The sequence below is a fragment of the Galleria mellonella genome, unplaced genomic scaffold (genome assembly GCF_026898425.1).
Source record: "Galleria mellonella isolate WM207_F2 unplaced genomic scaffold, CSIRO_AGI_GalMel_v1 utg171, whole genome shotgun sequence".
Lineage (NCBI taxonomy): Eukaryota > Metazoa > Arthropoda > Insecta > Lepidoptera > Pyralidae > Galleria > Galleria mellonella.
In genome coordinates this window covers 3,311,143-3,333,147 of record NW_026442014.1, presented here as the reverse complement: position 1 = coordinate 3,333,147, position 22,005 = coordinate 3,311,143, and the positions used below count along the sequence as shown (strand labels likewise).

The 22,005-nt window shown below is 35.6% G+C and overlaps 2 protein-coding genes across 2 annotated transcripts; both read right to left on the bottom strand.

Annotated features, from left to right (window-relative positions):
• Positions 1-355: 355 nt before the first annotated feature.
• Positions 356-1,276, bottom strand: LOC113517883 (uncharacterized). The gene has a single exon (XM_026902626.3). The coding sequence runs from the start codon at positions 1,274-1,276 to the stop codon at positions 356-358; it is 921 nt and encodes a 306-aa protein (XP_026758427.3).
• A 688-nt stretch (positions 1,277-1,964) lies between these two features.
• Positions 1,965-21,824, bottom strand: LOC113518106 (probable peroxisomal acyl-coenzyme A oxidase 1). Its single transcript, XM_026902875.3, has 13 exons — positions 21,616-21,824; positions 19,028-19,190; positions 16,842-17,010; positions 15,970-16,093; positions 12,591-12,835; positions 11,395-11,555; positions 9,941-10,103; positions 8,324-8,514; positions 7,147-7,290; positions 6,381-6,486; positions 4,947-5,099; positions 3,708-3,824; positions 1,965-2,399 (listed from the first exon to the last, which is right to left on the bottom strand). The coding sequence occupies exons 1-13, from the start codon at positions 21,737-21,739 to the stop codon at positions 2,256-2,258; spliced, it is 2,004 nt and encodes a 667-aa protein (XP_026758676.2). The 5' UTR covers positions 21,740-21,824; the 3' UTR covers positions 1,965-2,255.
• Between the last annotated feature and the right edge of the window lie 181 nt (positions 21,825-22,005).

The window sequence follows — 22,005 nt, the reverse complement described above, 5'->3', positions numbered from 1 at the left end:
TTGGTATTGTGTGGCAATTTATCTTAAAAGAGTTATCAATTTCGTCCAACAGATTTAAGGAAGCCATGGATATATCGAAAAAAGAAAATATTTTGTATTATACAAATAATGAGCCACAGACATGAAAAAGTGACATGAAGTACCCAAGTCCTGATAGTGCGCAAATAATTGAATATTAAGGACAAAACTAATTAATTTTCGTACCGTATGTTTATGTGTAATGAAAGTATGTGTAGAGAATAGTGTGCTTAACAAAGTGTAGACAGAAGTCATAACAAACAAAATTAAAAAATTTAAATAAAGTAGAGATGAATTTAAAAATAAATAATTTAACAAGTGAGTATAAATTAATAAACTAGGCTGGAGAAGATGCAATAACAGATGAATCTCTTGCAGTGTCAGTCTTCGGAAAATGTCTAGAGATCGATGTAACCAGTCGTTCGAGGTCGTCCTGGAATTGTATTCTAATTGCTGGACTTCCATCCCTATAATCCTCCTTCCTGAGAAATATGAAACCGTTACGTACCCAACAGTGTTTGTACCCATGCTTTTTTGCAAAGAGTCTGGAATCTCGAAATAAACGGCGGTTATCGTTCGTAAGGCGTTCGTTTACATATATTGTGCTATCAGAGTCATTTGTAATAATATCCTTGCTTTTCAAAGGTCGGCGATTCCTTGAATGCTCTAGAAACTCATCTCGCTTAGCCCGCCGAACAAAAGCAACTACCAAAGGACGAGGCATCGATGGAGAATGGTCGTTGTTCTTCTCTTTACCCTGCCTCTTAGGACCAGCCCGAGAAACATAGTCTAAATCAGTTTCCTGGAGATTAATACCCAACTTTAAAGCTGTAGTCAAAGCTAAGTGCACGGGATTCTCGTTTAAACTTTCCGCGAGACCAGCAATTTCTAGTTCCTTCCTTAATGATAGCTGCGTCTGGTTATTTAATTGCTCCTTCAAGGCAGAAATTGAGGCTTTAAGAGCAGCATTTTCACATGCTTGAGTTTCAAGCACTCTAAGTCTTTCGTCGTAATTTGATAATTTCTCGCCAAGGGTATCGAGGCGCTCTCTAAAGCAGTTCCACATTTCATTCATGGTTTGCCTCAAAAGACTAATCTCTGAAGATAGGGAAAGCAGTGCTTCTGGCTCCGATGCAGTTGAAGTATGTTCTGACGGACTGAGGTTATTGCCAGGTGGTATTTGACTTTTCTTACGAACGGTGATATTGTCTGGTGTGGAACGAACCGGAGTTTGGGAATTGTCCCCACCTTTTCTCATTTTGGCACAACAATCAGGACACACCCAAGACTTAAATTCCTCCTGTTTAAGTCGTTCAGCTTTAGTGCATGCTGCGTGAAAGGTTTGTTTACACAAAACGGAAGAGCAGACAATAACATTCTCCTGCTTTTTTAAACCCTGAAGGCATGCTGCGCATTTCATTTTGTATATATGTGTATTATTATTATTAATATTTATGTTAAATAATGTCTGTCAGCGAAACAATAAACTATTTATATCGCTATAATTGCAATCTCATAGTACGGGTTCAAACAATACTGCGACAGCTAAGCGATAATAAAGCGATATGTATCGTAATTGATGCGTTAATATGGTACGAAGGTTTTTCAGTCGAGCGCTGTAAGCGACGAGTAGCAATGAGTCATCGGCAGTTATAATTAGCCAAGAAAGACAACTGACGGTAACTTTTAAATGTGTAACGATAATAGTTAAACTTACAGTTTATAGCATAATACACAAATCAGAGCTGCAACAGATGCTTGATTTGTCTAAATTGTTATCAACACTACACACTGATATCACTTTTGTTGGTATTCGATAACTGTAAACTTCCGAAATGTAATAAATGAGCGGAGTGACAATGTAATACGTGTTCACTGGTCGCCGCCGTGCGGGGGGAAAGTTCAAAATTGTCACCATAGAATCAATAATGAACCGTTTTTACGTCAAGAGGGCGCCATCAAAATATGCTCAAGTATGCCAGACAGACTAAGGGCAACCCTAAATATCCTCGAGGAAAATTGTTCAGTACCAAACTTACTCATTTTTATCTGTTTTTTTTTTTTTGAGGTTTCGGATTCCTATTCCTTTTCGGTCCGTCATTGTACAGGTATTTAATTTCGGGTGATTTTGTAAAAATAAGTATTAGAATTAGTGGAACATTAGTTAATTCCCCTGTCGGGATGACTCCCTCTGGCATCAAGAGTTTCTAAGCCGCCTTCATCATAGAAATTTCAAATCACAGTTTCCCCTGCATGAACGGCTTGAGGTGCTTGTGGAAGGAGCTGTTGACGGGCTCCGCGTTGAGGGGGCTCTTGAGGGCCTCCTCCATCAGGCGCTCGTACACGCGCCCGTCGTACGCGCCCAGTGTGGAGTTCAGCATCTAGAGTATACAAATTTTCCAATCAAATGTTACCTTATCTTGAAAAACGCAAGCTGAACACAGAAAGAAAAAAAATTAATCCACTGCAAGTAAATATGATCAAATACAAATTTTTGCCTGTTTATTAATTTGCTGCTAACGTAGAACATGCAACCTAGGTATCTAGTGGGGAAAGGATTCTTAATAATGTGGACTACCAATCCCATTGGTAGCAATATATGCTGTCAGGTTAACCTCCCCATAATCCCCTGAAAACAATAGTGCTGAATTTCAAGTGTATTCATCACTAACTGGCCTACCTTTGCATCCTCACTTAACAGCCCTCACTGATGCCAAAGTATACCGTTTGCGTAAGTAAAGCGGGATTACCATTCCATTATCATCCATTAAAAAAAAAACAGGTATATAATATAACATATTTCCTCTTATCTTTCATTTAAATCGAGTTTCATTAAAAAGCCTTAAGCCTTTTCACTTACAGGACAGGAATCAACATCACAATTGTGGAAAACGAGAAACGTGCACGCTTATAGAAAAACCCCATGCCGTAGTCTATAGTACTAATACCATTAATACTGTGCGCCTAGGTCTATTAAAGGGGAGGGCCGGATGGGCCATGCCCACCACAGTTTCATCTTGTGCCTACCACAGAATCATGATTAGAGCTTTTAGCTATGGACCAAGATATATAAGAGTACATATGCGACTTTTTTAAGGGGTCAGATTCCTTGGAAAGGGGGGAAAGGGATTGTTAGCAATGGAGTTTGACAGTCCCATTGCTAGCAATATGGCCTATTAGGTCGACCTCCACGTGGTTCCCTCTGGAAACCACCGTGCACAATTCTTGTTGAATTCATCACGATGGGCTAACTGACCTGCTTCATCCTCACCTATCATCCTTCACTGGTGCCCCGCCGGTGTATACCGATAGCGCGGGTGGGGTTACCATTTCATTATCATCCATTAAAAAAAAATAGAAAAGATCCCTTGGAAAATAATATTAAATACACCAATGTCTGCACCGTCGTGTAGTTTCTAGATACAAATGTGATGTGACAATCATCATATCTGTCGTTAACTGCCCACTGCTGTACATAGGCCTCCCTCTATTGAAGGGTTTTGCCAGTAATTGCCACGCCTGGCAGGTGGGTTGGTTACCGTAGTTAGGCTTTGGTTGTTTCAATAGAGACGCTGCTCCCCATCTCTCAACGATTATGTTCCTTTAGTGGCTTTTTAAGACACCCACTGGAAAGGAAGGTGTGGCCCATTCTCTGCCGGAATCACGACATAAGAAAAAATGTGACTTACAATGTCTGGTATGTCAAAAGCATCCACTAGCCCAACGGCATTAGGTCGAATTTCCCTCAGCAACTCTTCGTACCAATATTGAAGACTTTCCACGTCTTTTTTTTCTATTGCCGTATACTACAAAATTAAGAACACTCAATTGAATCACTGAGGAGCAAAACCATAGATAAAATAAAAAATAGAAATATATAAAAATTAAAATTAATTTATTTTATATATATATATATAATGAATATGAAAGCGAGTTTGTTTGTAGCCTTAAAAGAATTAAGTCAGTAAATAGTAATTCATTCGTCCAATGTAAAAATGCAATGTGTACCAAGTTAACCTATATTTAATCTCTATCTATGAGATCTGATAAGATTAATCATATGGGAGTTAGTAACGGGGGCTGATGATCCCATTACTAACAACCCTCAACATAGCAAGATGCTTGCAAGATAGCGCCAGATCGACCTCCATGCTGTCTACGCTGAAAACCATTTTGGTTAATTCTTGATGAATTTGTCACAATGAATCAAATTACATGTTTTCATCCTCACCTATTAACGCAGGCACAATTATAAACATTACCATCTATTAAAAAGACCGGATTAAGATAAATTATAAAATTATTTTAGTATAGAAAAATACTATAATATTACGTAGGTATTTATGGTACTACGAGAACCCAGTAGTAAACTGATTCGCCCATAGACGAGTATAATAAGAATTCAACTTTTACTTATAAACTAAGAACAAGGAATTACATAGAAGAAATGATAAAATAACAACTGTAAATCATATTGTTGCCTCCTTTCTTCTTATACAAATATAATTAGTAAAAAGAGAACGAAAGATACACCATCAGTTACTGTTTTTCTCAATTCAGTATATCTCAATTTCGTATAACCCAACCAAATTCAGATACAACCTGTTTGCATACTTTCTACATAAACTGTATCGAATATATAATCTAGTAACGTAAATGAACAAAGATTTTACAATCACATTTTCTAAATTCAAAAATAAGGCAGTCCTTAACACCGTCAAATCTTAACCGAATTCGAAAATACTTTTTTTTTTTTATTTGAAAGTATATGCTTACAAATTGGTCCCATAGAAATTTTATCAAAATTGATTCGAATAGTTTATTTTTTAGATTAAAATTACGGATTTTATCTCAATTGAAATCTTTTTTTTTTTTGTGAAACACAATTTTTAATTCTTTGAATTGTTATTACAATAATAAAAACTTACCAAAAGTAAATCACTCAATTTTTCCAAAGCCCAATAAACGGCGTACAATTCCACCAATTGCTCGAGCACTGGCCGCAGTAGCTCTGATACTGTTGGCAACAGTCTTGATACCTCCTCGTGGAAGGTGGAAATGATGATCACTCGACAATGTGCCTAAAATATTACAGTATTTTGCGTCACTCAAATTATTTATCTTCAACATGTAAACCAACCGAATTAAACAAAACGCGTCCTTTTCTTTTTATACAACTTAGAATGGCAAACAAGCTCACGGCTCACCTGATGGAAAATGGTAACCGTCGCCTATAGACATGAGCAGTACCATGGACATAACAGAGTATACTGTTTCGCCCATGATACCCCCCATGCGTTGCCATTCCTGAGGACTCGGGTGTTATTCCTCCGTACCCAGTAAATTCACGCCATATCCCACCCTTCAAACCGAAACACAGCCATGCAAATACAACTGCTTTACGGTTGAAACACGAATGGGACAGAGGTACCCAAGCAATCGACTTTTGTACAAAGTCTCCCTCTGGTAAAAGTTGTAAATCAGTTAAAATATTCTTAATTTTTTTTTAATGGATGATAATGGAATAATGACCCCGCCTGTGCTATCGGTATACACTGGCGGAGCACCAGTGAGAGATGATTGGTGAGGATGAAAAGGCTGATCAGTTAGCCCATCGTGACGAATTCAACGATAAATTAGTTACGATACCTTCCAGGGGGATCCGCGTGGATGTTAACCAGGTAGGGTATATTGATAGCAATGGAAACTAACCTCCCTATTACTAACAATCCCTTCCCCCCAATATTCTTAGATTAGATGAATTTTTAGTTTAATTTGTTGATGAATTAATTTTTTCTCACATAATATAAATATTTACAATGTTTAATCTATAACACACTTTCTATATCCTGCGGCTTCGCCCACGTAAATTAGTACATAAAGTATCTTGTAAATTAAGTTGCTAAATTAAGATATAACCAACCTGCGATCCAAGTTTTATTCAAATAAAGTCAGTAGTTTTTGCGTAAAAGTATAACAAATATCCAACCATTCATCCGTCCTTACTTTTGCATTTATAATATTATATATATATATATATATATATATATATATATATATATATATATATATATATATATATATATATATATATATATATATATATATATATATACATATATATATATATATATATATATATATATATATATATATATATATATATATATATATATACATATGTATATATAAAATAAAAATATATATATGCAACATCTAATAACCTTGATAGTGCTCATTTTATTTTGAAATGGTTGTTTGAACACGTGATCTAGCCGAAAATAATTTTAAAACAATACTACTACTTTTATACAATTTTAATAATAAGTTTTTTTTATAATAAATCAGAATTAATTTAATACCTCAGCCGCAGCAACTAATTGCACAGATGTCGTGTTCCATGCATCTTCATAACACATGCCTGAGTCCAGGCGCTTCTTCATATTTTCCACACATGACTTTATTTTACTGTAATAGTAAATTAACTTAATGAATAATTTATAATGTAAATGATGTGTAGCAAACGGTTAACGGTAACCAATTACCATCAGGTGGACCGTATGCATGATTGCCACCTCAGTGGTATAAAAAAAAGCAGGACATCAATGCATAATTTATACAGACCATGGCCCGTGTAATTTTCTCTGAAATGAGCTCCCTGCCGAGGTTTTCCCTAGGGACTACAGTATGGGGTTCTTCAAAAAGAAAATATTAAGGTTTCGTCAGGGTTGGCAACGCGCACGTGACATCCCTAGTGTTACAAGGCGTCCATAGGCTACAGTGACCCTTTACCATCAGACGGGCTGTATGCTTGTTTGCCACTTTCGAATCTTTTCGAGAATTTTCAGAGTCAATTTCGTGTTCCAAAATCAACCTAGTAAATGGAGGTTAACAGTTCGTTAGTCATAAATAAAAAAAAAGAAGCGACAAAGGGAACTTAATGATCAAAGGATGGACAATAGCGTCCCTATTAAAACATCACCAAAGCCTAATTTCGGTTACCAACCCGCTCGTCAAGCGTAGCAACTACTGGCAAAACCCGCCAAGGGGCAGACCGTGGGTAGTTAATGGCTGAAATGATAATGACAATATGGCCAGTGGTTTTAAAAAAATAAATAAAATACTAACCCCGCAGCCACTACCTGAAGGCCATGAATGATTCCATCCACACTATTCACCCATTTGTCAGCAAAGACGTTTGCAGTTTTCAAATAAGACACGGTTGGAGTTAACTCCTGTTTGTCTATTTGTTGCCAAGTCTTGACCAAAAACCTGTAAAATGTTTAGGGAATTCATTGACGTAACTAAATTTAAACATCAAACAATTATATTGCCAATTAACCAAGAGGAACTGACAAGAAACCAGAATATTCTTTTATAAAATTGGATTATAAAAAGGAGTTGTACCTTCCATCATCAGCTCAGCAATATCAAATGATAACTACCAGATGCAAATATCTGAATAAGTTTTGAAAAAATACGAAAAGTCATACATGCACCTATAAAATTTGAGGAGTTTTCTTGATTTCCCCATCCCCATCCCCATCTTGGGATCCCATAATCAGATTCCAATTTGGTGTCAATGAGAACACCTCAGTACTTCACTCTTTTTCGAAAACTTTTTTTTTATTGTATTCGTACAATAAAAAAAAATTTTAATCGGTCTACAACTAACGGAGAAATCAGTAGCCATACATAAAAACAATATACAGTGGAACATAAAACCTCCCGTGTAGTCCCGGCATAGAATAGGCCTTCCTTTCCCGTGGGCGTCTAAGAAGTAACTAAGAGTGGGCGAGGGACGGGCAGTAGTTTCCCTTTTAAAACAACTCCAAAGCCTAACTGCGGTTGCCAATCCGCCTGCTAAGCGTAGCAACTTACTGGCAAAACCCCCTAAAGGGGAGGCTTATGTCCAGCAGTGGATAGTTAAAGGCTGATATGATAATGATGATGATAGAACCTCCTCCTTTTTTGATACTGGTTAAAAATTATCTGATGAAATATAATAGATTTTTTTATACTACTTAGAATGGCAAACAAGTTGTCGGCCCACCTGATAGAAAGTGGTAACCGTCGCCTATAGACATGAGCAGTACCATGGACATAACAGAGTATACTGTTTCGCCCATGATACCCATGCGTTGCCATTCCTGAGGACTCAGGATTCAGGACCCTTCAAACCGAAACACAGCCATGCAGACACAACTGCTTTACGGTTAAAACACGAATGGAACAGAGGTACCCTAACAATCGATTTTTGTACAAAGTCTCCCTCTAAATTAATTATTAAATTTTATTATCTTACCTGGCAGTTTGCAGTAACAGCACATTATTTTCTCCCTCATAAGTGCAAGCGGCGGTAACCATACCGTACAGCGTGGGCAGATTCGAAGACCTCATGTATCCGTGGCCACCGCACGCCCTGCGGCAGTTTTCGACGATTGCCGTAATATCAGAAGTACATACAGCTTTCAGGCAACACGCCAGTGCATGTAACTGTAAAGTGTTATAAATTTATATTTATTGGCATTTGTTAAAACTATTTAAATATTCTGTATTAATGAAGGTCGTGTGGTCTCGGTATAGGATAAACCACCCGTTCCTTTCTCGTAGGTGTCGTAAGAGGCCCCTAAAGGAGAGTGGAATTGGGCAGCAGCGTCCCTCTTAAAATATCTCCAAAGCCTAACTGCGGTTGTCAATCCGCCTGCCAAGCGTGGCAACTACTGGCGAAACCCCCTAAGAGGGAAAGTTATGTTCAGTAGTGGACAGTTAGAGTCTGATGTGATGATAATGATGATGAATAAACAAGCCAATTTATTTATTAATTAAGTACCAACAAATTAAATTTGGCCACTAAAATATAGATAATAAGGAATAAATATAAATGTAGCACACTCTCCCACAATCAATGTAAATACAAATATGTTATTAATATTTTCTACATTTTAACAATATTTCTGCAAATGAAATAAAATGAACAGGTTACTCGTTATGTATATATATATATATATATATATATATATATATATTGGTGTATCTTGCTGGCCATTTATTGTGTAATTTAAAAAAAATATATTATTTATATTTTTTTCATACCGCATTCAATTTTACTGTGCATTAAGTTTAAATAACTAATTAATAATACCCAACTTATTTATTATTGTGCTTATTTTCGCATCGATTGGTATCATTATTATTATTTTTTATTTCACTTTAATATAGTAATAACTAGTAACAAACAAATCTGTCATTAGATATGTTTATATTAGTGTATGCATGAAAAAGAAAAAGGGGCCAGGTGTTGCTATCTCGCTCTATCCCATCTACTAATAGTGATAGCGTAATTATGTATGTGTCAATAGATTGATTTCTTATAAATATATAAATAGTTCAGCCAGCACGAGGCGCACTGTCAGCATTTTGACATCAATGTGTGATGTCAACCGCGCAAGACATGAACAATTTACATATTAGTATTTAATTCATTATTGTATATATTGTTTTTTTTACCTCCGACTGTAGATTATGATAATTAATAATGTAATATAATAATTAGATAATGGTAATATAATAATAATAAACACAATTATTTGTTGAGTCAAGAAAACCAGCTCTAGTTATAGGTTACTCAATAGTTACTATATCTAATGTTTACAATAGTTTTTATATATTTGTATATATATATATATATATATATATATATATTATAATTAGTGTTATATGTGTATTACTTATGTAAGATGTATAATTATTTCAGTATGTTGCTTCAATTATGTCACATATTTTTCACCATATCTGCCCTTCATACGCTTTTTATTTTTACCTAATCGTAAGCTGGCGAAGAATGCCGTATAGCATTGAGCTCAACACGTTTATAGTACAAAGTTTTATTGTGCAATAAAGAGTAATAAATAAATCATACCTCCGGCAACCGATCCAAGTTTCCACCAACAAGCTGCTCCTGAACATCGTGAAATGTGTCCCATAATTTACTACCAATTATCCTGTACGCGTGGCTCGCTGCTATCCCAATAAATAGTCTATGCCGTTGCATTATATAATCCAATATTTGTACTTCTGGTTCACTATTATAATCAACAAATATAATCACTATATTAGTTTTTATAGCATTCTGTATAAACAGTATTAGAAACAACCAGAGGCCCAACACCTATGGCATGTCCTGAATTTATTTATAATTTACTCATGACAATTCAGGACGTTTTTCTATAACTAAACGTACGTACGGTGAAAAAAATAAAATAAAAATGTATCCTTTCGTAGCAAAAATATTGTGTCATAACAGCGACTAAGGCGATTTTGTTTCGCCACTAATTTTCTTCTGTATTTCACTCACTCATCGCCAATAATTGTGACCTATTTTTAATAATTCTTTTTACAATTGATAAAGTTAAATTGTTTATTACTAGCAATTCTTAGAAAATTATATTTTATTTATTTATTTATTCTTTATTATCCATATTACAAAAAAAAAATGTTTGGTAAAATTTAATAAAAGGAAGACTTAATACTATAAAGCATTTTCTCCCAGTCAACCTTTGGCAAAACAGAAATTAAATTATGCGGCGAAAGAATTGAATGTTGTTGCAGATAAACAATTAGAAAACCCATTGGCTCTTCTTCCACTAGTGACACCCCTATGATACAAACTCTTCTATTTTATTATATCTATATATATTTTAATAGTTATTTGATTATTAAGCAACGTTGTTTAATTCTACTAATTCAATTCTATTATGAACATCGATGAAACCACTAATATTTTCTACCGAAAACTGGCTATAATTTCTAGAAATCAAGCTTCAATTGTTATTGACACATAGTAATAGTACATACATACATACATATCTATCACGCCTGTCTTCCATTAGGGTAAGCTGAAACAATGGAACAACAAATGCTTCGATTCAAACAAGCCTTTTTCGCTTCCTCCACATTAATCAATCTTTTCATATACGCTCGTCGGTTATGGGTACTTTTAATGTTGTCCTTCTTCAGCACGTCTCCTACTTGGTCAGCACACGTGCAATAATGTGCATCTAGGGTGGTACCTACCGACATCTCCATTCATTCTTACTCGATAAATATCTATCGTAATCCATCTTTCGTCCATCCTCTCCAAATGGCCAAATCAATCAACATTCCCTTTTCGTGTTTTGTCACTACATCGTCTTTCAGTCCAGACTTCTCTCTAATGACACTGTTTCTTACTCTATCTTTTAATGTAATACCACATATACTTCTCAGAGCTCTCTTCTCTATAGCACTTCTCTTACTTTTATGCTTCTTCTGCCATACCCACGATTCGCTTTAATACACTAATAGTAACTTTAATGGAATTAAATAAATACACACCCTTCTTTTAATTGTGACTGCCTGCGGACAGCGGAATAGCGTACAGCTATTGTTATAGCCCTAATTAAGTAGTTTATCATATCAAAGACAATAACTACTCTTACAAACACCATGGCGCCGTAATTCAACTTGCTATTTCTGGACTTCACGTATGTGCCATCCTGGAAAATAGTTATGAATAATTATTATTAACTAAATAAATAACAATAGTAATAAAAATCTTTTTATGCAAATTAAGAAAGAAAGAAATTAACTTAAGTATAAGCGTTTTTATACTTATAATTAAGACGTCATTCATTTTATTATGCATTTACCGCCCAGTTTGAAATGAAATGTCAGCTAAGCATATTCCTTTTTTAAAAGCTGGCAGCACACCTACAATGCCGTTAGTGTTGTGGGTGATCATGGGCGGCGGTAGTCACTTACCACCAGGTGAGCCGCATGCTTGTTTGCCCCCTGTGTTGTAAACAAAAAGCTGAGAAGAATAGGCAAGAAATACAGCTGTTGCTTTTTCTTCAAATAAAAGTTTACAACAAATATATGACAACAGCACAACACGGTTAAAAAGAAAGAAAATAAAATTATTTCAAAACTTAATATAAGAATATATTGATTATATACGTTAATTAATAACTAACTATACTAACTTATACTCTTGTAAGTTATTTATTATAAGCCATTATCATATTAATATGATAATAATGAATTTAAAAATAAAATAAAGACATATTTTGAACAACATCCTTTTTATAACGTGACCGAATACCTAAATGCCAATATTAAATTATAACATTATTATTTATTTATGTTTAACTGTAAGAAGTGTGACAATTCCAATTTTGTAAATTGAAGTCATCATTATTGGTATATGGTCACCATTATATTGACATGTATTAACTAATTTATAATTTTAACTATAATTCATTTGTATTGTTATTTTTATTTTATAATTTAAATCTTATTGTTATTATTTATTTTATTAATTTTAAAATTATAATGTTTTAAAATTAACTATAATATTCACATGCCATTGTGTGACGAAAACTGTTACATTGGTTAATAAAGAAATATGAATATAATAAAAGGGAAATCATTAATATAAGATCAATCATACCAATTCTGTGGAAGTACTTCAAGCTAGAATATTAAGGAATTAGCTAACAGACACCTGGAAATAGGAACCCTGGTAACTTTACCTCTAAAACCTGTGCATGTTTCATGAGCATCTGAGTTCTTGGTATTCTGACATTATTCAACCCCAAGAATCCATTATTTACAGCGTTGAGTCCCAGTTTTGGTCCAATCTCGCCGATCTTGACGCCGGGTAGGGGTAAATGAGTTTCCTCGTCCCTCACTTGGACTATGAATGAGTGGATACCGTGGCATTCACCTTTCGTGTGCAACTGTGCTACCACAATGCAATAATTCACTGTTTGACCCACTGTAAAAACCAGATGATAATGTAAATTAACCAGAAGTAAACTGCCAAATAAGAGAAGATGAAAATCGCGACGGTCCGCGGTCAGTGTGGGAAACAGGTTTGAGAGACGGTATTATACTATTATATCAGCCATTAACTGTCCACTACTGGACATGGACCTCCTCCATAAGGAAGATTTTGCCAGTAGTTGCCACGCTTGACGCGCGAATAGGCAACCGGGGTTAGGCTTTGGTGATATTTTTGGTGATATTGAACGCTATTCCCCATCACTTGACTAGTTTCCTTAGTCGCATCTTACGACACCCACGAGAAAGGAAGAGGTAGCTCATTCTATGGTACCACAAGACGATGCCAGCTGCTATATTGTTACCCAATATCAAGTTTTTTCTCTAACTCAGTACGATTTTCCTCGCTTTTACTCAAATACAGATATGTGTTGATTTTCACTACGTCGTCATATAATCACTGCAAGTGAACAATGGGAAAAAAGATCTTTCCTACATTTAACTTCTTTTAGCTTCCGTTTTGCTATCTTAAATGACATTACAAATATATGGCGTGAATTTACTGGGTACAGAGGAATAACACCTGAGTCCTCAGAAATTGCAACGCATGGGGGGTATCATGGGCGAAACAGTATACTCTGTTATGTCCATGGTACTGCTCATGTCTATAGGCGACGGTTACCACTTTCTATCAGGTGGGCCGTCAGCTTGTTTGCCATTCTAAGTTGTATAAAAAAAAATTGTATTAACAAATATAAAAACTTAAAAAAAATACACAAACTTCTCCGAGTCAATTTCATTTTTCTCAAAACTTATTCAAGAATTTAATTTCTCCATATCAGCACAAACAGAAAAATTAATGTCTAAAATTGCGAAAATGTACCCTATCTAGCAACGCTACTGTAGAGCGTCTTACGAGGCTTTAAAAAATTGTCTCTAGTTATTTCACTAGTTTTTCTATGCAATCAGCTATACTTACATAACTATGTTCTAGATTGAAAGGCGACACCCACATATATGGCAATTATAAGATACAGAGGTGTAATATCTTACGTCCTCAGAAATAGCAATGCATGTCAAATGTGCAAAATGTCTATGGTACTGTTGTAGACTGTTATGGCCATTGAGGGAGACTTTGTACAAAAGTCGTTTGCTTGGGCACCTCTGTCCAATTCGTGTTTCTACCATGAATCAGTTGTGTTTGCATGGCTATGTTTCGGTTTGAAGGGTGGGATACGGCAGTGAATTTACAGGGTACAGAGAAATAACACCTGAGTCCTCAGGAATGGCAACGCGGGAGCGGGAGGTCATGCGCGAAACTTATTCCGTCATTTTCATGTCATAAGTTGCATATGCATATAAATATAACCTGCATTATTGAAGTTGCCACAATTTCCAGACGATTTATAGTCAAAGGTTAAGGTCTTCTTTTAAAATTTATAATGTGATTTATTCGTATTTTTCATTGTCATTCATTTTCATAGCAGTTATTCAAATTAGCGAGAATGACGAAGTGATTTATTTGTTAATATTATTGTTGCAGACACTTCTATGCCACATATTCAGCATCGCAGCTTACCACAGACAATTCCCTCATTGAGTAGGTATACGCCAAAATAAACATAGGATACATGTGTGAAATGTGAATAGAACTCTATTTTCCGCGCTTAGCCTCTTATTTTGGCCGTTGTGCGTATGAGTCATGGCTAGTACAGACATAGGATACATAAAGAATAAGAAAGACAGTCATTAGTATAACAAGCATAGTCAAATCTTCTACAAAGCCAACGCATATAGAAAGCAATTTTTTTTTAAATGAGTGATAATGAAATGGTAACCCCACCTGCGCTAACGGTATACGTAGGCGGAGCACCAATAAGAGATGATAGATGAGAATGAAAGCAGGTCAGTTAGCCCATCGTGAAGAATTCCACGAGAAGTAACCAAGTTTTGAAATAGCGCCAGTAATAAAAAAGTTGAAAGTAGTCGTTTTTTTTAATCAACTTAGAATAGCAAATAAGCTGACGGCCCACCTGATGGAAAGTGGTAACCGTCGCCTATAGACATAAGTAGTGCCATGGACATAAGAGAGTATACTATTTCGCCCATAATACCCCCCATGCGTTGCCATTCCTGAAGACTCAGGTGTTAATTCTCTGTACCCAGTAAATTCACTGCCATATACCACCCTTCAAACCGAAACACAACAATGCAAACACGATTGTTTCACGATAGAAAAACGAAAGGAACAGAGGTGCCCAAGCAAACGATTTTTGTACAAAGTCTCCCTCTGGTAGTAGTAAGTACTCGTTTACATTTTATTAAAGGCATGTGATACGCAGAGACGAAGAGAATTGGGAAAGAAAAGTTATTTTGTATAAATATGGATGACTGAGTGTAGAGAAAGATCCAGAAAGAGATGGATGGACTGTGTGAAAGATGACAAGACCAAAAAGGACTAGCGAAATGACTGCAAATAAAGATGAAAACAGATTGCGTCGACCTCAAAGAAATATCCAATATAAAGTTTATTAATAAAGACAACAACAATAGTTAACGGTTGTCATTACATAAACCATGAAGCTCGTGTAATTCCTGACCTGGTGTCTAAGATATAAGTTACGACTTAGTTTAGGCTCCAAATCTCCCACAAATTACGATACTTTTATTTTGTATAAAGTTAATAATCTATACATTGTAATTTGTGGAAATGAATAAACTAATTTTATTATTATTTTTTAAACTTTATAAAAATTCTCATCTCCTCTCTTAAGGAGAGGAGATGGCAACTAACCCCCGGCAGAAGCACAGTCAGCCGGGGTTCAGGGCCCCAGGGAGAGAAACCGGCGTACAATGCGGGCAGTATCTAAGAGCACCGCTTTCTGCATCTTTCCGGGGAATGAGCTGCCTCGGAATCCCAACCGTCTGAGATGTTGTTCCAGACTGGTTGGGATAAGACCGTTCACCGACAAAACGATTGGAATAATTTCGGTGGACGCCACCCCCCACATTTCGGTCACCTCGTGAGCCAGGTCGAGATATTTTCTCTTTTTCTCAGTTTCGGCTTTCACGAGGTTCTCGTCATTTATTATTATTATTATAATTCATAATACCAATAGAAAAACTTACATCCACCAGCCCACCATTTATAAGAACTAAAGGTGGGAGTATTCAATATGAACTCCTTTGTAGCTGGATCGTAGGTTGCGGTCGTTTCCAGGCCTCTAATAAACGTACCATGTCCTAACTCGGTCTGAAATAAATATATATGTAGAATTACATACATTACAAGGCAAATCAACATTCTATTTATTAAAGCAAAAAATTGGAGGAAAGGATTATTTGTAACGGTAACTAGTGACCCAATTACTAGCAGATTACTCAATTAAATCTACCTCAACGCAGTTCCGTTGGGCTAACTGACCTGACTTCATCTGCACCTACCATCCTTAAATAGAGGCGGGGGAAGAAATTGTTAGTAATGCGGACTACCAGTCCCGTTGCTAGCAATATATTTTGTCAGGTTGACCTCTACGTGGTGGCCCCTGTAAACCATCGTGCTTAATTCCAGATATATTCATCACGATAGACTAACTGACCTGCCTTTTCATTCTCACCTATCATCCTCATAATAGATATCAGATAATCAGAAAGACCCCGTGGAGGTTCTTCCTGTAAGCCAAAATGGTCGCATGCAGCGCAGTTTCAGAGATGTTTCCTCCCACGAACACTCAGGTTATGGAATGAGCTCCCTGCCGAGGTTTTCCCAAGTGACTACAGCATGGGGTGCTTCAAAAGGGGGATTATTTTGATTTAAAAACCAAACTACTGAAATTTGACTTTGATGAAATTTCTATTAAACAATCTGTAAATATATCCTTTCAGGTAAAAAAAATCCACATCGGTTTATAACGAATGAAGGAGTTATGAAGTAACAAACATAAAAAATACAATCGAATTAAAAACCTTTTTCTTTATTTAAAATATAAAATGAAATCTACTTGCGCATAACTGCCAAGAATGTTGAAGTCCCAAGCTCGCGGTAACCATTGAGTTTGCTGCTCCTCGTTGCCTTGGTTCATTATTGCTGGTATGAACATTAGGTAATGTAAAGCTATAGCGGACCCATCACGAAGCACAGCGGAACCCAATAAGCCTGAGAGTGCATCTCTGAAAGCATAAGTAGGTAATTTCTTTTTTCATAACAAGAAAATATTTGAGTAACTTGCGCATTTTTATGTGGAGTATCTAATTATATTCGACACTAGCTATTTCCCGCAGCTTTGCCTACATGAATTAGTACATAAAGTGATCGATATGATAAGTAAAGATTTAGATTTAGGTACTGTTCTTGACATGTTCCGCCTATTTAAAATATTTATAAGTCCAATGTAATAAATATTTAAAATAGACGGAGTACTTAATTTTTTTTTCCATCTGTCACGATTAATCTTAATTTTATCCCCGTCACAGTAGCCCGACTCGCCCCTGATCGAGCCAAAGAAAATAAATCGATTTTGATAAATTCATTTTTTAATCGAATATGTTCATGTCATTACAGTAGAATCTCGATTATCTGAACATCGATTATCCGGACTTATTCTTCACAGCTCTAACTACCGATTTAGAAATGGTATTATATATTTTAATTTATATATATATTAATTAAATAAATAGGTATTATGTAATCTATTATCTTTATAATTTGTATTTTTTTATATCGTATTGTCTAAAGTGATGTATATTTGTATTGTATTATATGTATGTTTGTTTGTATTGTTTTGATTTAACTTTAAAATCGATTACCCGGATTTTCAATTTGGTTTTATTTGATTCAAACAATCGAGACTCTACTGTAATTCAAAATGATGCCCATAGCCACCTTTTATCATCGCATCGTTCGCCATCAACAAAGATTTTATCCTCACACGTTAAAACCCAAATGCTCGCATACAGTGCAGTTTCTGAGGAGTTTCCTCTCGCGAACATTCAGGCTGTGAGAGTATGAGTCACCAGGGGCCCAATGACTTGCTTCATCTTCGCCTGTCATCTCTCACTGATGCTCCGCCAGAGTATACCGAGAGCGCAGGCGAAGTTACCATTCCATTTACATCCATTACAAAAACTGTCGTGTAGCGTTTTAACACATTATCCCACCCTCCGATAGTCGCAAGTTCTAACTCCGCACTACATACATATTTGTATTGATTTGGAACTATGTTCAGAATAATGCCCCGCTGGGCAAGTATTTATTTCTCATGAATAATAATTTTATAAGTGTCAAATAATAGTAACATTATTTTGTGCTAATCACGGTTGACCTATAGTTGTTTCGTCGTCGCCGATTTAACAAACATTTGTAATAAATATGCAATTACAGTCTCGACACGATAATGTATCAAACTTGCATACCTATTATGCATTTAACTAAAATACTGATAGATAATTATTATATTAATATAATAAAATTGTAACGAAAGGAAGTCTGTACATGGGAGGTGTTTAAAAAGAATTAATATAAGGGATTTTAATAAGACTATTAAATCTTCATATCAGGTTTTAACTGTTCACTGTTGAACATAAGCCCCCCCTAGGGGGGTTTTACCAGTAGTTGCCATGCTTGAAAGGGGGTTTGCCAACCGCAGTAAGGTTTTAGAGATGTTTAAGAAGGACGTTACTCCGTATGCCTTGCCTTGCCTTAGTCGCCTCTTACGACACTTACAGGAAAGGAAGGAGTGATCTATTTTATGCCAGGAAAGACTTACAGGAAAGACCAATAGATGCCAGAACAATATTTTTTTATTCATTATTTCTCTCTAACTGTGTCTTTCTGTCCGTCCATCCATCCCTCTGTCTTTCCGTCCGTCTATCTGCCAGTTTTAATAGGTCATCCACATGTACAAACTAGCGGGCAAAAACATAGTTCATTGGGGGGAAAGGGATTGTTAGCAATGGAGTTTGACAGCCCCATTGCTAGCAATATACTCTATTAGGTCGACCTCCATGTGGTTCCCCCTGGAAACCGTCGTGAACAATTCTTGTTGAATTCGTCACGATGGGCTAACTGACCTGCTTCATCCTCACCTATCATTATCACTGGTGCCCCGCCGGTGTATACCGATAGCACGGGTGGGGTTACCATTCCATTGTCACCCATTAAAAAAAAACATAGTTCATTATATTTTACCTATAATCACTTATACTAGTAAATCCCTCCCTCTGCATTTGTCGTACCAAACTAAATATGGCCACTGATTTCTTTATACCATCCTCGTAAAGTTCCTTATGACTCAAATAATCGTCTGGTATATCTTTGCTGAATTCTTCTGCACCAATCAACATCACACTATCTGGAAATGTTTATAATAAAAGTGAAAACGGGTAATTTAATAGGTAATAACCATAAACATAACAATCGATACGCGTTATCTTGTGCTGTTTAATAGTTTGTAGAAAAAATTATTACATGTTATTTACTCGTTTTGTTTAAAAAACAACAAAGCTAAATTTGCATTCCGAATTGGCCAGCAGATCAATACTTGTAAAATCTTCAAAAATGCTTAAAATTTAATTAACTTCAATAAGAAATATTTCTAGTAGTTATAAGTAAATAACAAGTAAATTAATAGATTATTGCCAGCTAGCGAATAAATATTTTTTAATCGCTAGCTGTTACCCACGACTTCATCCGCAAGACTGGGATGAGCTCACTGAAGCCTATATGCTTATCCATCCCAAATAGCACGTGTATATCAAATTTTACAATAATTGGTTGAACTCTTAAAGCGCTATAAAATAACAAACAAACAAACTCACTTTCAACGGGGGATAGGGATTATTAACAATGGAGTTTAACAGCCCCATTGCTAGCAATATACTCTATCAGGTCGACCTCCACATGGTTCCCCCTGGAAACCATCATGAATAATTCCTGTTGAATTCGTCACGATGGGCTAACTGGCCTACTTCATCCTCACATATCATCTTCATGGTGCCCTGCCAGTGTATACCGGTAGCACAGGCGGGGTAACCCTTTCATTATCACCCGTTAAAAAAAACTCACTTTCAATTTACAATATTAGTAAGAATTAGAGAAGCGAGCTAAAAAATAATATCTTGATAAAAATCCGTCAATCCGTATGTTTTTTAATCTATGCTCTATAGATTAAATAGGAGCTAAGTATAAGAGATTTATCGAGCAAGAATGAATGGACATGTCGGTAGGGGCCGCCCAAGACGGACGTATGTTGACCAAATAGGCGACGTGCTGAAGAAGGGCCAAATTAAAAGTACCCGTAACCGGCGGGCGTGTATGAAAAGATTAATGAATTTGGAAGAAGCGAAAGAGGTTTGTTTGAATCGAAGCATTTGGCGTTCCATTGTTTCTGCCTACCCTAATGGGAGACAGGCGTGACAGATATGTATGTATGTATGTATTTTTAAACTTTTGTACCTCAAAAGGAAAAACTGAACCCTTTTAGAATCACTTGTCAAGATTTTGTAGAGATCCCTCGATACGCGAATCTAATTTCATTTCACACCTACATCTTTGCTACCCAACGAATTATAATTATTTTTTCACATAATACTATCATGTCTATAAGCAACGGTTACCACTTTCCATCAGGTGGACTATCAGCTTGTTTGCCATGTTAAAGTATCATAAAAACGTTAATGAAATTTTTGGGGAACAAAATCAAATTAAGTTATAATAAAAAGTCTATTAATTTCAATAGTCTATTTTAGAACCACAGGCCAATAGTCAAAATAGGCAGAAACTGACAAACATAAGTGGCATCTAGTCAGTGGATACTCTTAACTACCTTGTTAGGTATATGGTACGACCAAATTTTACTTAATACTGATAATTTTATAGTATAAATTTCATTTAATTTAAATTATATACAATATATTATCATATACAATAAAAAAACCTTATATACATGTATGATATATACTTATATACCTGTTTACTAATTTTCCATTATATTTTCCACCCATCGAAATTCAAATGTCTTCTCTAAATGTTAATCTCTTAATCATACATATGTTTTTGAATTGTAACCTAGTATAAAAATCGTAATTACCTATATAAAAACCTAACATATTTATAATTTGTTATGTGTGCCTTATTAAAATAAATAAATATGAATACCATTAAAAAAAATGTGAAATGATGTTTAGACATCACTAGCTAGTAATATTATCTGGGTCACTAGTACGGCTAGTCTCGCTAGAAAATAATAAAGCCTCAAAGCTGCTAAATTATTATTAATCATAGACGCTAATATATAGTATAATAATATTAGATGCCGTAGACTACGGTGTACTTCTAACACCGTAGTCTACGGTTCACAGTAGTTTTTTTTTTTTATGGGTGAAAATGGTATAGTAACGGTAATTCCGCCTGCGCTAATGGGATACGCTGGCGGAGCACCAGTGAAGAGTGATAGATGAGAATGAAAACAGACCAGTTAACCAATCATGATGAATTCATCAGGAATTAACCATGATAGTTTTCAGAGGGAACCGCGAGGAGGTCGACCTAGTTGGGTATATTGCTAACAATGGGATTCTCAATCTCCATTACTAACAATCCCTTTCCCCCCGAGGTTCACAGTAGTAGACTACGCTTTATATATTTATGGAATTATTGTATTTATTACAAATTGTCCCTAACAAGTCTTTCTAATTAAGGGCATAAAGTGATGTTTTTGTTACATTTTGCGCAACATATACGGCGACTCAAATCCACACACACATAAGTTCATTCACCTCTTTTTTTCCGGTTAAAGTTTTTCTGCGGCCCTCCATAAAAAATCGTCGTCATCTCCGCTATGTCAAATGTACATTTCTGTCTTTCTTTTTGTAAATCTTTGTTTACTTCACGGCCACCCATGATGGAGTAACACTCACGACCACAGTGTACTTAATAAAATATTAGAACACGACTAACTCACTGAGAATTCGCTTTGATACTGACATGATAGGTATTGATATTACCATATTGTAGTAGGTAATGCGGTAAAGCATTATACCAAAATAACCTCCATTTGGTTACAAGTTCAACCCATAATAATTCTTTAATAATTGTTAATTATTATTTAACTTCAATGTCGCATAACACTCTTTGCTTAACGTATATGAGATCACGATTTCGATGCC